The following is a 14,912-nucleotide window of genomic DNA, read 5'->3' as shown; positions in this document are numbered from 1 at the left end:
AAGGGACGAGGAAGCCCAGAGGTGAAGCACTCGGCCCGAAAACACGCCGCCGCAAGTTGCTGCTTTGTGGCATTACATGTGGGAAAGGTGAAAGCGTGCTGTGGACAGTTGAGGGAGGGGAGGGGCCGCCAGGGGAGCATGAAAAGTCCCGCATAAAAAGATGGGGTGGATGAGCACCAAGTGACCCCTACCCCCACCCCTTTACCACCACTTCCATCATCCCAGAAACAGCAATGGCGTCGGTTGAGCATCGATGGGGCGCGTAGTCTCGCCGCTGCTCTCTTTTGCCTCTCCCTCCCGCGTGTCACCGAAGGGACGGAGGAGCAGGGGCTACAGCTCCCTCAGGAGGCGCGTGCTCAGGTACCCCAGCAGTGTCATGTTCCCCAGAAGGGAGACGCCGCCCTCGATCGGGCGCCGCATTGCGACGACCGAGGCCCACACACTGGCGAAAATAAAAGCGGTGTTCAGCACCTCGAAAAATGAGCGCAAGCGCGGCGCGCGACGGCCCATGTCACCCAGCACGTAGCCGTTGCCCGCCTTTGACTGCGACGTGAGTGCAGACGTGTCATTGCTGCTCTGCTTTTCCTCGTGCGCCATCCGGAGAGTCTCCTCATTGCGCAGAATGTAAAACAGCGATGCGTAGGCGCAGGCCAAGTTTGCCTGCACAACGCCGAATATAATGAGCTGCGGTCGGCTCGGGGTGTAACGCTCCGCATCTCCCAACGCAGCAGGGTTCTTGCGCATCATGATGGCGTTGCGTATCGTCAGAACGAGCCCGTTGAAGTGCGACGGGAAGATGCAGGCCAAGCAAACAAGAAAAAGCACGAGACGGTAGTCGTACCCAGAACGGGTCCAGTGAGGCAGCATCCACACCGGAATCGCCATCAAACTGGGGCCGACCATGTCTACAAAGCACAGTGGAAAGGACGGGCACGTCAGTAGCAGAACCGTTGGCGCTGCCCACCCCAACCCGAGGAGCAGCGCCAGCGACATCGGTGCACAACGAAGGAGCGGGAGCAGCACAAGCCGGCGAAACGGCCACGTAACAGCACCGATCACGGCCAGGTAGCCAAAGACCAACATGAGGAAGACGCACGCCATGCCAAAGCCCAGGTAGACGGTGGCCATTTGCTCCACGAGCACAGACCACACTGGTACACCTTGCATCGAGATCCACGAGAAGCGGCAGGCGCGGTAGCTAGGGGAGATACCGTACAACGCCACCAGGGTGAATTTTTCCCAGATGCTCATGCGCGCCGTCATCGCCGCCTCCGTCACGTACGCCGGTGGATCGGTGGAGAGGCACACTTCCAGCGCCGTTGATGCCCACAGACCTGTTACCAACTCCAGCACAAACGCCATCACCACCATGCCCGCCAATGGAGGGAGAACGCGAATGCGCCGAAAGGGTGAGCGCCGCCACAGAGCTGCCTTCAGCGACTCGGTCGCGCACATCTTCTCATCCAGCATGCCCAGCACAAAGAAGAGGGTGAAGAAGAGCACTACGGACGCCCCAGCGAGGCGAACGATGCCAGTATACATGGAGAAGGCCGCTAGCCACCGCTGCGGCCAGAGCACCAGTAGCCACAGCCAGTACTCGGGCGAGACAACGGAGGCGTTCTGCAGCATGGTGTACGTAGGGAGACGCACGTCTGGGCGAGCGCCGCGGTTGTCCGTGAGAGTGTAAATTAGATAAGTCTCATTGAGCAGAGGCGGGTAGGTGCTAAACGGCTTCCAGCGGTAGGAGAAGTGGTGCACGTTCTCGTGAAACGGGCCGTAGAAATACTGCAGTTCGTGCTCCGGCTCATCAGCCGGCAGCGAGCCGTGACCGCGCAGGGCAAGGTAAAAGGAGTGCAGCGAGCCGCACATGACAAGCGGAAACACATCGGCCGCGTCATCGGTGCGCACCTGCAGCTGCGGCTCCAGCAAGGCGCTGTCCACGCCGCGCACCAGCGCGTAGCCAGGCTGCGTGTGCACCTGCACTCCGCCACCGAAGCCACGGAGCAACCGCGGCAGCACGTGGTTGCTGGAGGAATCGGCGAACGCGGAGAGGCCGATCTTGTCATACTGGAGATATGCGCGTGTTGTTCCTAGGCCCTGGTCGATACCCACTAGCATGCAGAAGCGTGGCCAGAGCCACGTCTGATGGCGGCGCTTCGTCATCCGTCGGTAGATGGCAAAGCTGACGGCTGTCTGCAGAGTTCGCCCGGGTATCGGCTTGGTGCCCTTGTAGGTCGTCGGCAGGTGTAGCAACGTTGCTGCCCGTTCATGCACCTCCGAGTCGAGAGTCGGTGTTTCGCGTGCCTGGTCGTAGAACAGTTGAATGTTCGGCGCAAACACCTGCTCGGGCGAGAGCGTCGTCACGCCTATGAGCACGTTCAGCACCTTCGCGCCATCGTAGTAACCGCTCCTCAGGTCCGCCTCGTCGTACATGGGCAGATCGTTGTAGTCGATCGGTGCGTCGCTGTCCACGCACACCTGCTTTAGCTGCTCCGACAGCGCACGGAACTTCGTCTCCTTCACGTACTTGCCGGTGAGCGAGTCACGCACGGACGACATGAAGATGTGCTCGAGCCGCTGCTCTTCAAAGCGGTGCGCGTCTAGTGTCTCCACCACGCTGGGGAAGAGCCGATCGCGGTGCAGCGACGGAAGCTTCTCCTCACGGCCGAAATATGCATTGGCGTTCGGCAGCAGCGCTGCCTGCACCAGCGAGTCGGCAGAGTGTTGCAGGAACTGAAGACCGTACACGAGCCCGCGGTGGTCCATGGCGGTGCCGCAGCCGCGGAGCGTCTCAGTGGAGATGTCGCGTCGATACCCGCCGTCCTGCAGGAGGGCGCTTCGGTTGACCAGTGTGCCTGGCGCGCGTGGTGTTGAGCGCTGCAAGTAGCCGGAAATGGAGGGAACAACATCGTCCAAAGTGCCGCCGTTGATGCCGAGAAGCGTGAGGTTGCGCAGACGATGATGAAGCTCGGCAGGCGGCACGGCGCGGAGGTCATGCAGGAGATCATTTGGAAGCTTTGTGTCGGCCACCATGTCCGCCCAGTTGATAGCAGTGTACTGCACTCGTTGCACGTCTTCTGGGGCCGGATAACGCAGTAGCACCGCTGCATTGAGGATCTCGTAGATCCAGACGCTTGCGTGGTCGAAGAACAGCGGCGGGTAGTGCATCGGTGTCCCCACCATGACCACACCTGCGTAGAGATGCGGGGCCAGGATGGCGGCCAAGAGAGTTGTCACGCCTCCGAGCGACTCGGCCCACATCCAGATACCCCGCTGCTGCACGCGCTGCACTTCCGCTCGCGCCCGCTCCAGAGTTGAGAACCGCTTCGTCAGGTAATTCGCCTGCTGGCACACCTTCTCGTCCGCGACGATGGAAGAATGGCTGCACACGCTTTGTGAGTACTCCCTCTCGACTTCCCTCAGCAGCCTCTCAGTGGCCGCGGAGAGCTTCGAGGTGCCGCCCGTGCGACGGGTGTCCTTCTTGTCAAGCGTGTCACTGTCGAAGGCAGGCGCTGGTGGCGCGGCGAGGACGTCAGCGTAGGTGCGCAGGAATCCGCTCATGACGAGGTGGACAGAATGATTTACGAAACGCGCCTCCTTTAAGGTGATGGCCGCCGACTGTGTGGACGACTCTTCCAAGAAGTCCACGGAAAAGAGCTCCGCGCCAAGCAGTGGCACCTCCTCTCGCACTATCTTCTCTTCCACACGGTGCTGTAGCCACTCTGGAATGCGCACTCCTTCCTCCAGCTCCTCAAGCGATTGGTTGGCGCGGTATTCCTGGAACAACTGCCGCTTCACGTGGCGGCGGTACTCACGCATCACCTGCTGCCGCAGTCGCGCGTTGGATTCATACACAAAGCGAGCCAGGGAACGCGCGCAGTAGTAGGAGCCGCCGTTGCCATGCACGTAAAAGATAGGGACTCGAGCGTATACTCCGTCAACGCGCGGGGCGGCGTATCCGTCCGCCATCCAGTCGTAGGTACGCCAGAGTCGGTAGTATTTCTCCCGCATCGTCGGTGCAAAAGCAGAGACGTTGATTTCGGTGAAGAAGGGGTACATGACGGGGTTGATATTCTGCGGCTGCGTTCGGTATTCCTTCAACGCCCAGTTGTACGCACCGGTCACAAAGAGGCCGAACAGCAGCAAGAAGAAGACGTAGACCGCCTTGAGGAGGCCACCGCCACCAAGACGCTGCGATGCATCCATTGTCCCAGCCTGTTTGCTTTCTGTTGTTTGGTGCGCCTCCGCTCGGGTCTGTCGATGCTGGGATGCGTTGTGTATACGCCTAATATGATGAATGAAGGTTAAGAGAGGTAGAGAATAAGACACCCGGGGGAAGCGCGGATTTGTGTGGCGCTTGCGCTCCCACGCAGATCGAGTCGATCGTTGTCCACAGAAAATAACAGGGATGAGGACGGTGAGTCATGACGAGACACAGCCTGCTCTGACAGTTGTCTGCGAAGCGTCCGCACACAGGCACGCGTGCCGAGAGGAAGAGAGGATAGATGAAACAAAAGAAAAGTCCACTGAGGGGCACGGTGAGACGAAATGCGTGGGTGAGAATGAGAGGAGTCAACAGGTGCGAAATGTTGGAGGGACGCATCCTCGGACATGCATGGCGCAGCGAGACATGGAGAGAGAGGGTCCCAGACAGCGGGTAACGCGGTTAGGGGGCAAAGGGAGGTATACGAAGGCGCTAAGAGGACTAGAAACCTACACAACGCATCGTGCAGTCTGCTGCATAAGATGGGGGCTCTAGCTTTGAAGGATCGATAAAACGCGAGAGACCATGCAGAAGACTGCGCAGCGACTTTGACGCCGTGCTTTCGCGAGAGAAGGCGACACTTCCACGACCTCAGCAGCGTCGCCTTCTTTTCTGTGTGCACTTTAGACGAGATGTTTACGAGTCGTTGGATCAAGGAGGAGCGTTTTACTCTGTGTCTGAAAATAAACCGCACAGCGAACCCGCTTCCACCGCACTTCTACTCCCTGGGCGTCGTCGACAGCACAGGATCCACCCGAAATCATAGCAGACGAAGATGCAGGACGGCAGCAGAGATATGGGAGCGGCGCGAATGCAGAGAGATGCAATTCAAATGAAATCCGCCGCAGCAATCTCCTCCTACAACAAAACACATATGTACATACATACATATTCATGTTTATATATGTTATATGATAATCATACCAACTGACAGTATCAATAAGAACGCGCCCTCACCTCGCACAGCCATACCAACAACGCGCACAACACACAGACGCCAAATTCATCGACGAGCCCCAGTCGACACCATCACTCTCGAGAGCGACCGAGGGCGGATGCGATGTACACCTTGCCCCCCGTCTTTTGCGCCTCTTCCTCCAGGATCTTCGTCTGCCAGTGCTTCATGAAGATCAGCGCAACCAGCGTGATAATCTCCTCATCTACCATGAAAAAAGTCACCCACGCCGCAAACCACAGTACCCAGTAACGCAGCAGCGTTTCGCGAAGTCGCTCCCAAAAATCTGGTGGCGTCTGCGGCTTTTGCACGCGCAGCTCAAAGACCGTGTCGGTTTCGCGAATATCCTTGAAGATGTTCCCTGCCTCGGCGAACGTGACGTGCTGCTCCTCGTTTGGTCTGATGGTAATCGTCTTCCACAACTTCTCCGAATCCATCTCGCAAAGAGTAAAGTTGCCGTCCTTCTTGATGACGCTGATGTCAAGGAGACGCTGTGCCTCTTTCTCCGTCTTGATCTCAGACAGCGGCATGCCGAGCGCAAACCAGCGGCGACCCCCAAGCTGCGAGAAGCGATACTTGCCCGTGAGGCGGCGTTCGAGAAGTAGCAAGTCGCGTAGAAGCTGCTCTGACTCTGGAGTCGTCGTCTTCTCTTCCGCCAGCGTTTCATGCACCTTTCGCGTGATCAGCGTGTCGCGACGCACGTCGAAGTTGAAGTGGTTCATAACGTAGCGAATCCCCTCTCCCTCAAGCTGCGTCACGCTGATGACACGTTCATAAAAGCCCGCCGCCATCACGGCCTCGTGCAGCTCCAGCCGCCGCCGTGGATCGGTGGAGTCTTTGCGGTACAGCTGAGCACGCAGGGCGTCGACGCACCTACTCAGCTTCTTCGTCACCTCACTCTGCTTGAGCGCGCTGTCAATGTTGCCGAGTGCATCGATGCATTCAACGAGTTCGGGGTAGTCCATGTACGACTTGCGCTCCTCGAGCGCGACCTTGGCCGTGGCCACGCCCTCTGCCGACAAGAAGTGCGGGGCTTGCACCTTTACCTGAGGCACTAACGCGCTGAAGAGGTGCACGCGTGCGAGACACGTGCGGCGCAGCATTGCTCGCAGAAACAACAGAAAACGCAGCGAAAATAAAAACAGAGATGAGTGGATCTCTAGGTGCGGACAGAGATGCAAGACCGTCAGCGACTTCGACGTTCGAAAACAACCGAAAAAGACGGTCGGGACGGGGCCCCGCGTTTGAACAGACACCTCAGCGAAACCGCCGTTTCACAACAAGAACGCAGACGCGCGAGGGGGAGAAGAGTAGAGCCAGCCACACCCAGGAAACGGCAAAGAAAACACGGAACAGTAGCAGAAAAGCACCGAAACAAATTATATTGCTCGTGTGAATGTGTGTGTGTGTGTGTGCTAGACGATACGGACCCGGGAAAAGACAAAAAAAAAACAGGGAAGGAAAGGGCAAGGAGACGAGGCGAATACGAGCAAGCTTGTGCGATGGGTTCGGGTGTGTTGAGGGGCTCCCTCGCTGTATGTCCATATATATATATATATATCCTTTTCGTGTGTTTGTGTTTTGTTTACTGCTGATGTGTGCGTCGTGGGGCGAAGTGGGGGAGGGGGGAGAAAAACGTGTGGACCTCTCTTGTAAAGGCCTCTCTGTGCTACGATCAAACCGCAGATGTGCTACGTGTGCCAGTGTGCATGGGGGCGTGTGTCGGCGCCCGTTGGCCTGTTTGAATGTTCCGATTAGGAGGAGAGGAAAGTCGATATATGTGTGTGTATATGTGCGAGGGTGGCGGTGATATTGGTGGAGCGAGTAGGTGATATCTGTTCTCCGGACTGCAGAGCCCAATCGCGCGACGGGGGTGTGGGAATCGCTGGCACGCTCGTGAGTGCCGCTGGCATATACAGTAGGGAGAAGCGAGGGTGCGAGTCACTTGACCTTGCCCGCGAATGACGACACAAAGACGTCCTCGCGTGGTGAGGAACAGTACCTATACGGCGCCGAAGCAAAGAGGCAACGTGTCGAGAGAAAGAGAAGGGAGAAGAAGTTTGCAGGCGTGTCGACGGTTGCGCTGTCCCTTTGCTCATCTTTTTTTCCTTTTTTTTCGCTTGCCCATGCAAAGATGTGGCAGAAGGAAAGCATACTGTTGCTTGTCGGCGCTCAGTGTGCAGAGCAGTGCTCTGACGATCTCCGTCGTGGAACGGCACGCACGTTCGGTATCTTTCCGCTACCCACTTGCAAGGCGAGTGCGATGGCTCCCATGCGTGCAGAGCTTGATATCTCCGCGTGTCTGGCTGCGAGGCACGCATGCTTGCCTTTCGACTTTCTCACCTGTGGTGAGAGGATGTCGCACGCCAACATCGTCTGTACATCATGTAAACCAAGATGGGAAGCTTTGAACCGCAAGAAAAAGTCTCCACACAATGCAAGCGGCAATGACACACAAGCAGAGAGGTAGGAACCACTGTGCTCTACTCTCCTCTCTCCCTCTCGCCAACGCTTTGTCGATCAATCAAGTGCGAAGAGGTACCGGTTGTGAAGTTGAACGCCGAAGAGCGCCTCGGACTGCGCTGTCGAGTGAAACACTTGCATCGCCGGCTGGCTCTCCGTAGGCGGCCTCTTGTTCGAGTCGTCAGCTTCAGCAGCTTTGGCCGCCAACGGCGAGACGGCAGAGGTGGGATTCCCTTCATGTGAAGGCGATGAGGATGCGACGTTGTGCTCTTCTTTGGCTGCCGAGGCCTTGCGCTGACGAGGCTCCAGCGACAGTTTCTCGCAAATGTAGTCGATCAGCGCGTTCAGCATCGGCTCCGGCAGCTTTTCCAGCAACGTATCGATCGAGTCACCTTTACGGATGCGCCTCTCCAGCCGGTAAAGCATGCCCGGCAGCTGGTCGCGCGGCATCTGATCCACCTCATCCCGAATGATGGGTGGGATGTCGCCCGATTTCACAGCGGACAAATTTTCAATGTAGCTACGCCGCTCTGCCATCACCGCGGCCTCCTCCTCCTGCCGACGCTCATTTCTCGCCTTGGCGGCGGCCCATTCCGCCTCGCGGGCCGCATGGTCGTGCTGCTGCTCCTCCATTTCAACCTCAGTCACGTCGCGGTCTGGGCGAGTGGCAGGAGCCTGCGTCTCGTCGGGCAGCTGCACCGCCAGCTTCAGCTTCAGCAGCGACGTCTTCCGCACGTACTTGGCCTCCACCACGTCATCGGAAACGGGGTAGTCGAGGGTCACGGAGAGAAACGGCGAGGCACCAGTCCCTTTGTTGGCCGCCGCCTCCTCGTCGCGCTCTTCGCCGTCCGTTACCTCGTCAATGTAGTAGCAATCCACTCGCCGGTGGCCGATGCGGACGTCGACCTCGCGGATTGTTTGGACTCCTGGCAGGTAGAGGGTAATGTCGAAGTGAGCCGGCACGTTCTCCTTGAAGTACGGGTTCGACGCCGGCCTCTTGTGCAGTGCCCAACAGTACACGCCATCAGCTGTCACACCCTTGACGGCCGGTTCCGCCTTCAATGCAGCGGTGCTGGCCGTCGCCCCCTTCGTCGGACTTGCAGAAGGGCCCGCGTCGGTGTTAGTGGGTGGAAGCAGCTCCTGGATTAGCTTGCCGTTTCCCTGCGACCCGGTCACCTGCGACGGCGCTGTGGCGCTACCCGCGGCGGCCGGCAGGCGGATCTCGTCCCCCATCGCGTTGCGCTCCTTCGGCTGGGTCGAAAGGCGAATGCGCTGCGGCTCAAGTTTGCCTTTACACTTAAAGTTGAGGTTTCGGAACTCGTCAGCGTTCAGGGTGGGCTCAGATTTCTGCTTAATCCATTGCATGCACAGTGCGGCCACGAAGCGACGGAACTCGTGATCCTTGCCGCAGCGCTGAATCGTCGACGGGTTGACGATGACATCGTACACCTTGCAGGGTTTTCCACCCTTGTCCTGGTCGGGTCGCGCTTGGCCGCAGCTGATCGGGATGCGGTAGCGCATCTCCGCCGTGTCACCTTGACTAGCGCTTCCATTCTCTGGCTCCATGGGCACTGGCTCCCCGATGCGCGCGTGCTGGCACACGTTAATGAACACCTTCGCGCCACCGGCTACGTTTGTCTTAATACAGAACCCGGGGTCTGGCAAGACAAGCATCCACTGACCATGCTCGTCGCTGTGCACCTGCTCCAGGTCCCCTTTCGCCTCCTTGGTCGCTTCCTCCTGCAGACGTGACTGCAGAGTGCGCAGCCACTCCTCCCGCTTTGGATCGCCCTCCTCGGGCATAGACTGGAGCATGTCACCAATGCCTCCACCATCGCCGTTGCCACCGCCGCTGCCGAGTGCTCGTTGAAAGAGTTCCAGGAACTTGTCGCTTTGCAGCAGCTGCTGCGCTGCATCGATGGGGTTCATGGTGAGTGCCACCTGCACCCTCCACTTCAGTCGCGGCTGTATCTTTGTACGTATGTGTGGCGGATTCGATGTGTGCTGTGGGGGTGGGGGCCGCGGCGGAACCAAAAAAAAAACAGAAAAAGGAGAGAGGATGTGCTTCTGATGCACAGTGCTCCGTAATGGTTCTCTGTGGACCTTCCCGTGGGCGGGGGAGTAGAAAGAAGGCAAAGCAGATGAAGAGCGAGCGGATGCGTTAAAAAAAAACCTGAGGGGTGCGGGGAGGAGCACTACGAGAAGTGTTCGAGAGTGACCCACGCATAGGGGCGATTCCAAAGCATCCGCACAGAGAAGTAAGAGAAGGTCAGGCATGCCGGGGGGGGCATGGGCACGTGCGACTATGTTCATCGTGACCAGGGGTGTTGTGTGAGCTGCTCATGGGTGCACTGTGCTTTTCTCTCTTCTTTACGCGCAGTGGAAAGTCGAGGCAGGCGCTGCGATGCCCCATTTCAAGGCCACAACCTCATACATTCGGGATTGCGGCACTCGCGCCTTTACGCGCGTACGACGTACACCTCACTCGCGAAAGTTGTACGCACCGTGCAGGTCAACCGGATTCAGCTTTCCGTGGTACGGTACCTTGTTCTGCAAGAGTGCCGCCTCGGGGAAGGCGAGCAGCTCCCGCACAAAGTGATCCAGCGTAGGTGCGACGTAGTGCGGTGTCTTGGACACACACGACTCGATCCACTCCAGTTCGCAATCGTCAATACTCAGCGTGCGGCGGGCTGCAGGCGCACGCCCAATGCCGGAGAGCACATGCACGCTCGTCCACAGTTCCCCAGCGGCGTTCGCGCCGACAATGTCGCTCTCGATGTTGTCGCCAATCATGAAGATGGAGCGAAACTGGTTCGGATCCCACCCCAGCGACGCGGACACTTCCTTCAAGCGCTTTTCGGCATACGCGTAAGCGATAGCGCGCGGCTTCCCATACTGCTGCAGCTGCATGCCCTGTCCGGTGACGCTCTCGTAAACAGAGGCCAGCATTTCGCGAAACGCACCCTGACCGAGTCGCGGCAGCGGTGCCTCTGTGGCCCACAGTAAGTCGTCAGCCGCGGCAAAGTACGGCGTCGTCTGAGCGCCGGAGACGTACGGGCCAACCTGACCACCGGGTGCGAGGATGACATCCAGCACGGTCTGGATGTCGTTGAAGGCGTCGTCAGGGTCGCTCATCTGCAGAATGGCACTGATGGCAGGAAACGGTACAGTGCCCGGTGCCGCCCGCTTCAGGGCACCCCACTTCTTGAACGGCACCATCTCTGGGTGCTCACACTGGTACTGCTGGACAGAGATGGCCCGCCGAAATCCGTACTCGCGTGCGATATGCGCGCAGTGCGGCGCACCGACGACAAGCACGCGCTCCTCTCCGTACTCCGGTGCAAGCAGGCGCATCGGGCTATGCGCGAGGAGCACCTGGTTCGCGCTGATGTCGCAGCCCAGCAACGCGGAAAGCTCCTCAGCCTTGTCGGCTTCGCTTTTGTGGCCGCTGTTCGTCATGAAAACAAATGGGATGCGCAGCGTGGAGAGTTTCCGAATAGCGGTGTCGGCGCCTGGTATGAGACGATGGCTACGGTACACGACGCCGTCGATGTCCATAACCAAGCCAACCGACCCGTGCAACGGCCATTGCGGACTTTTGTGAGCCGATGAAGACGACGGCGACGCTGCCGGTTCCACATACGCGTCATACCTGTACGGAATCTTGTCCTCCATGTCCTCCACCAACTGATGCTGGACGCTTAGCGAATATGAGCCCTCACTGTTCGACGGCGACTGCGATGAGGCACTGACGTTCACCACGGCTCGAAGGGCGGTCTTGTACTCACCCCAGGCGGCCATGTTGGTGGTCTCAAAGTATTTGTGCGGGGTCGCCCCATACGGGAGGAAATTGCAACGCTCCTCGGCGACTGCAGCGTTGTGCGCCTCCATCGCATCCAATCTCCGCTGCTCCTCCGGCGATAAGGCGTCCTCAACGGCGGCGGCCTCTTCGAACTGTCGCTGACGCTCCGCATCCCTGCGCTGCTTTTGGATTGGGTTGGAGCTCTGCAAAATGCCGCCAAAGAGCTCTTCAGCCGTCTTCCCGTCCTTTTCCCACGGCGGCACAAAACGGCGACAGTTGGACGGCGTGCGGCGCAGCAGCCCACTGTAGAGTCGAGATGACGCGCGCATTGGTGGGAACGGCAGAGGCGGTTTTCACAGAAAGGAGCAACGACGATACACGTCCGAGTATGCCTGCAAGTAGCTGTGTGCCTGGAGAGGCGGTGTTGTGCATCCGCGCAGATTCTTTTCGCGTGCCACCTCTTCCAACGCATTACAAAGAATGGCAACTCGAGCGGGCCGCGACGGAGAGGAAGAGGCAGAGAAGAGGAAGAACGAGGAAGAATGCTTCACACACTCACGCACACGCAGACATGAGAAAACAAAGGACAGGCTTCTCCGCACATTCTCAGAGACGGGGAGATGCACCACCCTGTGCTGAGCTGCTGGGGTGAGGGAGCTTGGGGACGGTCTAGTGCATGAATGCACCTGCTTACACCTACCTTCCCCCCTTCCACACACACACAGAGAGCAGTTGAGGAAGACGTTGATTTGACAGCGGAGGAAAGCGAAGGCGTGGCGTTTCCGTTTAACATGTTCGCATCGCCCAACGGCGGCTACGAAGACGCGCTATCTCGTTCGCTCTCTGAGGAGTGAGGCACATGCGCACGTGCACTCCAATTACTAACACGCCCTTTTTTCTGTGATTCCGAGAATACCATGCCTTTGCAGCGTACACACGGACGCTGAAGAGTCTGCAGCGCTTCCACAAGACAACGTCAAATGTACTCCAAACAATGCCGCTATGTGCAGTGCAGTAGCCACTCCAGGGTGTCGACCCATCCCCCCTTCCGGTCATCGGCCTCCTCAGTTACATAGCTTTCTTGAGAGAGAGTCCGCGTCCGGACTGCGCTAGTGCCGTGTCGTAGCCATTCTGGTTGTAGTAATGCAGCACCTGCGGACTCGGCAGCCGACCCCACTGACGCACCTTCTCCTTCACCCGCAGCAGCGCCTCCTCTACAAAGATCAGCAGGACCACCAACGAAAATAGGACGGCTGCAGCGGCGAACGCGGACTGGTTCAAGTGCATCAGCACCTCGCCAGTGAGAAGCATGTGGCTCACGGCGTCGAGGAGCTGCTGTAGCCCGTTCGGCGGTTGATCGGGGCTAGGTTTGAATAACTCACCCAGCGTGGACGTGAGCTGGGCGAGTCCCACAAAGAAGTAGAGCAACCCGCAACTCACTACCACCAGCGCGGTGACAATGAGAGAGCCGGAGAAGACGAGACTCTCCCACATGTTGATTGCCTACTGGCAGGCAGTGAGACGATAAGTCCATTGGGTGGGGGCGGTGACGATCACCACGAGCGACGCAGGAAGCAACATGCGTCAATACATGAGTGTGGCAGCGAGCGGAGTGAATCCACAGATGAATCGAGGCAGGAGGGAAGCGAGAGAAGTGGAACAGGTACGAGTCCAAGGAGCAAAAAAAAAGCATCCCGCGCAGAGCGGATAAACTGGAAGAATGTTGTTCGGGGAACAGGAATCCCCGCCACCTGTCATCACCGCCTCGCGCCCCTCGACGTGTGCGCAACACGAAGGGGACGAAGTTGGCGTTCTCTTTTTTTCCTCTCCACCGATCCGCTCTCCGCGCAGACGCCGGGCTCTACAGCACACACCTCTTGCTGCAGCGGGGACGTCTGGCGCAGTGAAGCAGCAAATGCCAGAACCTTCCGGTGCGAAAGGGAGGGCTCCATCAATGTCCACATTCGGGGCTTGGCGCACTTTGCTTTCTCACTTTCTTTTTTTCCTTTTCGCCTTCTTTGCCGCCTCATTTTGTTTTTGTGACTTGTTTGCACCACAGTGGTGCCGCTGTGCGCCTCTGTAAGAGGGCTAGCCGTCGGCGTTGCGGCATTCCCCTTTCGTGCTCGTAGCACGAACATTACCGTGTGTAACGTTGCAGAAGGCCTGTGATGTCAACTGCAACAACAAAAAAAAGGAGCGAAAAGACAAGCGCTGGAGTGCATAACGACACAGATGTGCAGACCGTCCGGCGGCAAGCTGTACTCCTCGCCAACATCGACCGCGCAGGTGCCAAGAGAGGTTCGAAATTCTCACGTGTGCACACACAAACACACGCATGCTCGTCAACAAGTCAAAGCGTGCTCGTGGGGTTCGCGTAACCACCCTCGAAACGCCACCACCACGGGAAAAAAACACCGTCATGTATGTCCATTAGATAAGGCGCTTCGACTTCAGATGCTGATGAAATCCTTGGATGTAGTCCTGCGTGCGGCGTGCTACCTCGCGCTCCTCGTCATCCTTGGCCTTTGCCCCTAACCACTCCGTCATGTCGGTGCCTCGGGCTTCTCCTTGCATCTTGCCGCGCTGGATCTCCAGGGAACGCACCTCGTTTCGCGACGAGGCCACCGCCAGCGCGCGCCGCTTCCAGAATTGCTCGTGGTATATGTTCGCCTCATGCTCGAGTCGGATCGGGTCCTTTTTTCGCAACACCTCAATGTCGCTCAACAAGTCACGCGTGCGCTGGTCTAGCAAGTTCTCCCCGAGTTGCGCCTGCGTCGCGGTCTTCAGCTTCGACACGCGATAGCGCGCAATAACCTGCGTGCCGACGAAAAGAAAAACGATGCCGACGAACCACTTGTGAAAGTCCGTGATGAACCAATACCAGGAGGCGATATGGTTCGTCGGATGCACGTAAACGGCCTTGGTGGTGTTGCTGAGAACCACAATGTTGCGCCGCCGCCGCGGCTCCTCGTCAGCAATGGAGCCAAGAGCGTTTTCCTTGGCAGCCGTACGCTGCTGCTGCTGTTGATGCGCCTCGGGCTTTTCATCATGCTGCTGCTCAGCGTTCACCCGCTCACCTGCGTCTGCGACGGCTGCAGCATATCTTCGGTGGGCCTGCACTCCCGTGGCGCTACCATAGCTGAGGACGGTCGCAGGCAGCCCTGAGGAGAAGCGCTTCATGTGCCTGAGTGTAGTCTAGTCTTCGCAGGAGGGGGAGGGGCGATCAACTGTGTGACGACGCACGTCGGAAGAGAAGAGTAGGTAAATGATGAAGAGCGGCTGCAGGAGAAGCAAAGCAGCGAAGCAGAGATATTGCACAAGGACAGAGGAACCACTCGACTTGCCGCTGAGAGACACGTGAGTAACAAATGCAGCGCGGTACACTGATATGTGGGGGGCGAGAGGGGAAGGCGATGAACGCGTCCGTC

The 14,912-nt window shown here is 58.4% G+C and overlaps 6 protein-coding genes across 6 annotated transcripts; all 6 read right to left on the bottom strand.

Annotated features, from left to right (window-relative positions):
- Window positions 1–330: 330 nt before the first annotated feature.
- On the bottom strand, window positions 331–4,206 carry LMXM_34_4350 (conserved hypothetical protein; the record flags this gene model as incomplete). The annotated part of the gene is made up of 1 exon (XM_003879383.1): window positions 331–4,206. The coding sequence occupies one exon, from the start codon at window positions 4,204–4,206 to the stop codon at window positions 331–333; it is 3,876 nt and encodes a 1,291-aa protein (XP_003879432.1).
- A 1,087-nt stretch (window positions 4,207–5,293) lies between these two features.
- On the bottom strand, window positions 5,294–6,322 carry LMXM_34_4340 (conserved hypothetical protein; the record flags this gene model as incomplete). Its single annotated transcript, XM_003879382.1, has 1 exon — window positions 5,294–6,322. One exon carries the CDS (start codon window positions 6,320–6,322, stop codon window positions 5,294–5,296), a length of 1,029 nt encoding a protein of 342 aa, XP_003879431.1.
- Window positions 6,323–7,739: 1,417 nt separating this feature from the next.
- LMXM_34_4330 (conserved hypothetical protein) lies at window positions 7,740–9,611 on the bottom strand (the record flags this gene model as incomplete). The annotated part of the gene is made up of 1 exon (XM_003879381.1): window positions 7,740–9,611. One exon carries the CDS (start codon window positions 9,609–9,611, stop codon window positions 7,740–7,742), a length of 1,872 nt encoding a protein of 623 aa, XP_003879430.1.
- A 552-nt stretch (window positions 9,612–10,163) lies between these two features.
- On the bottom strand, window positions 10,164–11,813 carry LMXM_34_4320 (conserved hypothetical protein; the record flags this gene model as incomplete). Its single annotated transcript, XM_003879380.1, has 1 exon — window positions 10,164–11,813. One exon carries the CDS (start codon window positions 11,811–11,813, stop codon window positions 10,164–10,166), a length of 1,650 nt encoding a protein of 549 aa, XP_003879429.1.
- A 739-nt stretch (window positions 11,814–12,552) lies between these two features.
- LMXM_34_4310 (conserved hypothetical protein) lies at window positions 12,553–12,978 on the bottom strand (the record flags this gene model as incomplete). Its single annotated transcript, XM_003879379.1, has 1 exon — window positions 12,553–12,978. The coding sequence occupies one exon, from the start codon at window positions 12,976–12,978 to the stop codon at window positions 12,553–12,555; it is 426 nt and encodes a 141-aa protein (XP_003879428.1).
- Window positions 12,979–13,914: 936 nt separating this feature from the next.
- On the bottom strand, window positions 13,915–14,664 carry LMXM_34_4300 (conserved hypothetical protein; the record flags this gene model as incomplete). Its single annotated transcript, XM_003879378.1, has 1 exon — window positions 13,915–14,664. The coding sequence occupies one exon, from the start codon at window positions 14,662–14,664 to the stop codon at window positions 13,915–13,917; it is 750 nt and encodes a 249-aa protein (XP_003879427.1).
- Window positions 14,665–14,912: the final 248 nt, after the last annotated feature.

This window comes from Leishmania mexicana, chromosome 34 (assembly GCF_000234665.1).
Source record: "Leishmania mexicana MHOM/GT/2001/U1103 complete genome, chromosome 34".
Classification (NCBI taxonomy): Eukaryota; Euglenozoa; class Kinetoplastea; order Trypanosomatida; family Trypanosomatidae; genus Leishmania; species Leishmania mexicana.
This window is presented reverse-complemented; position numbering and strand designations above follow the sequence as displayed.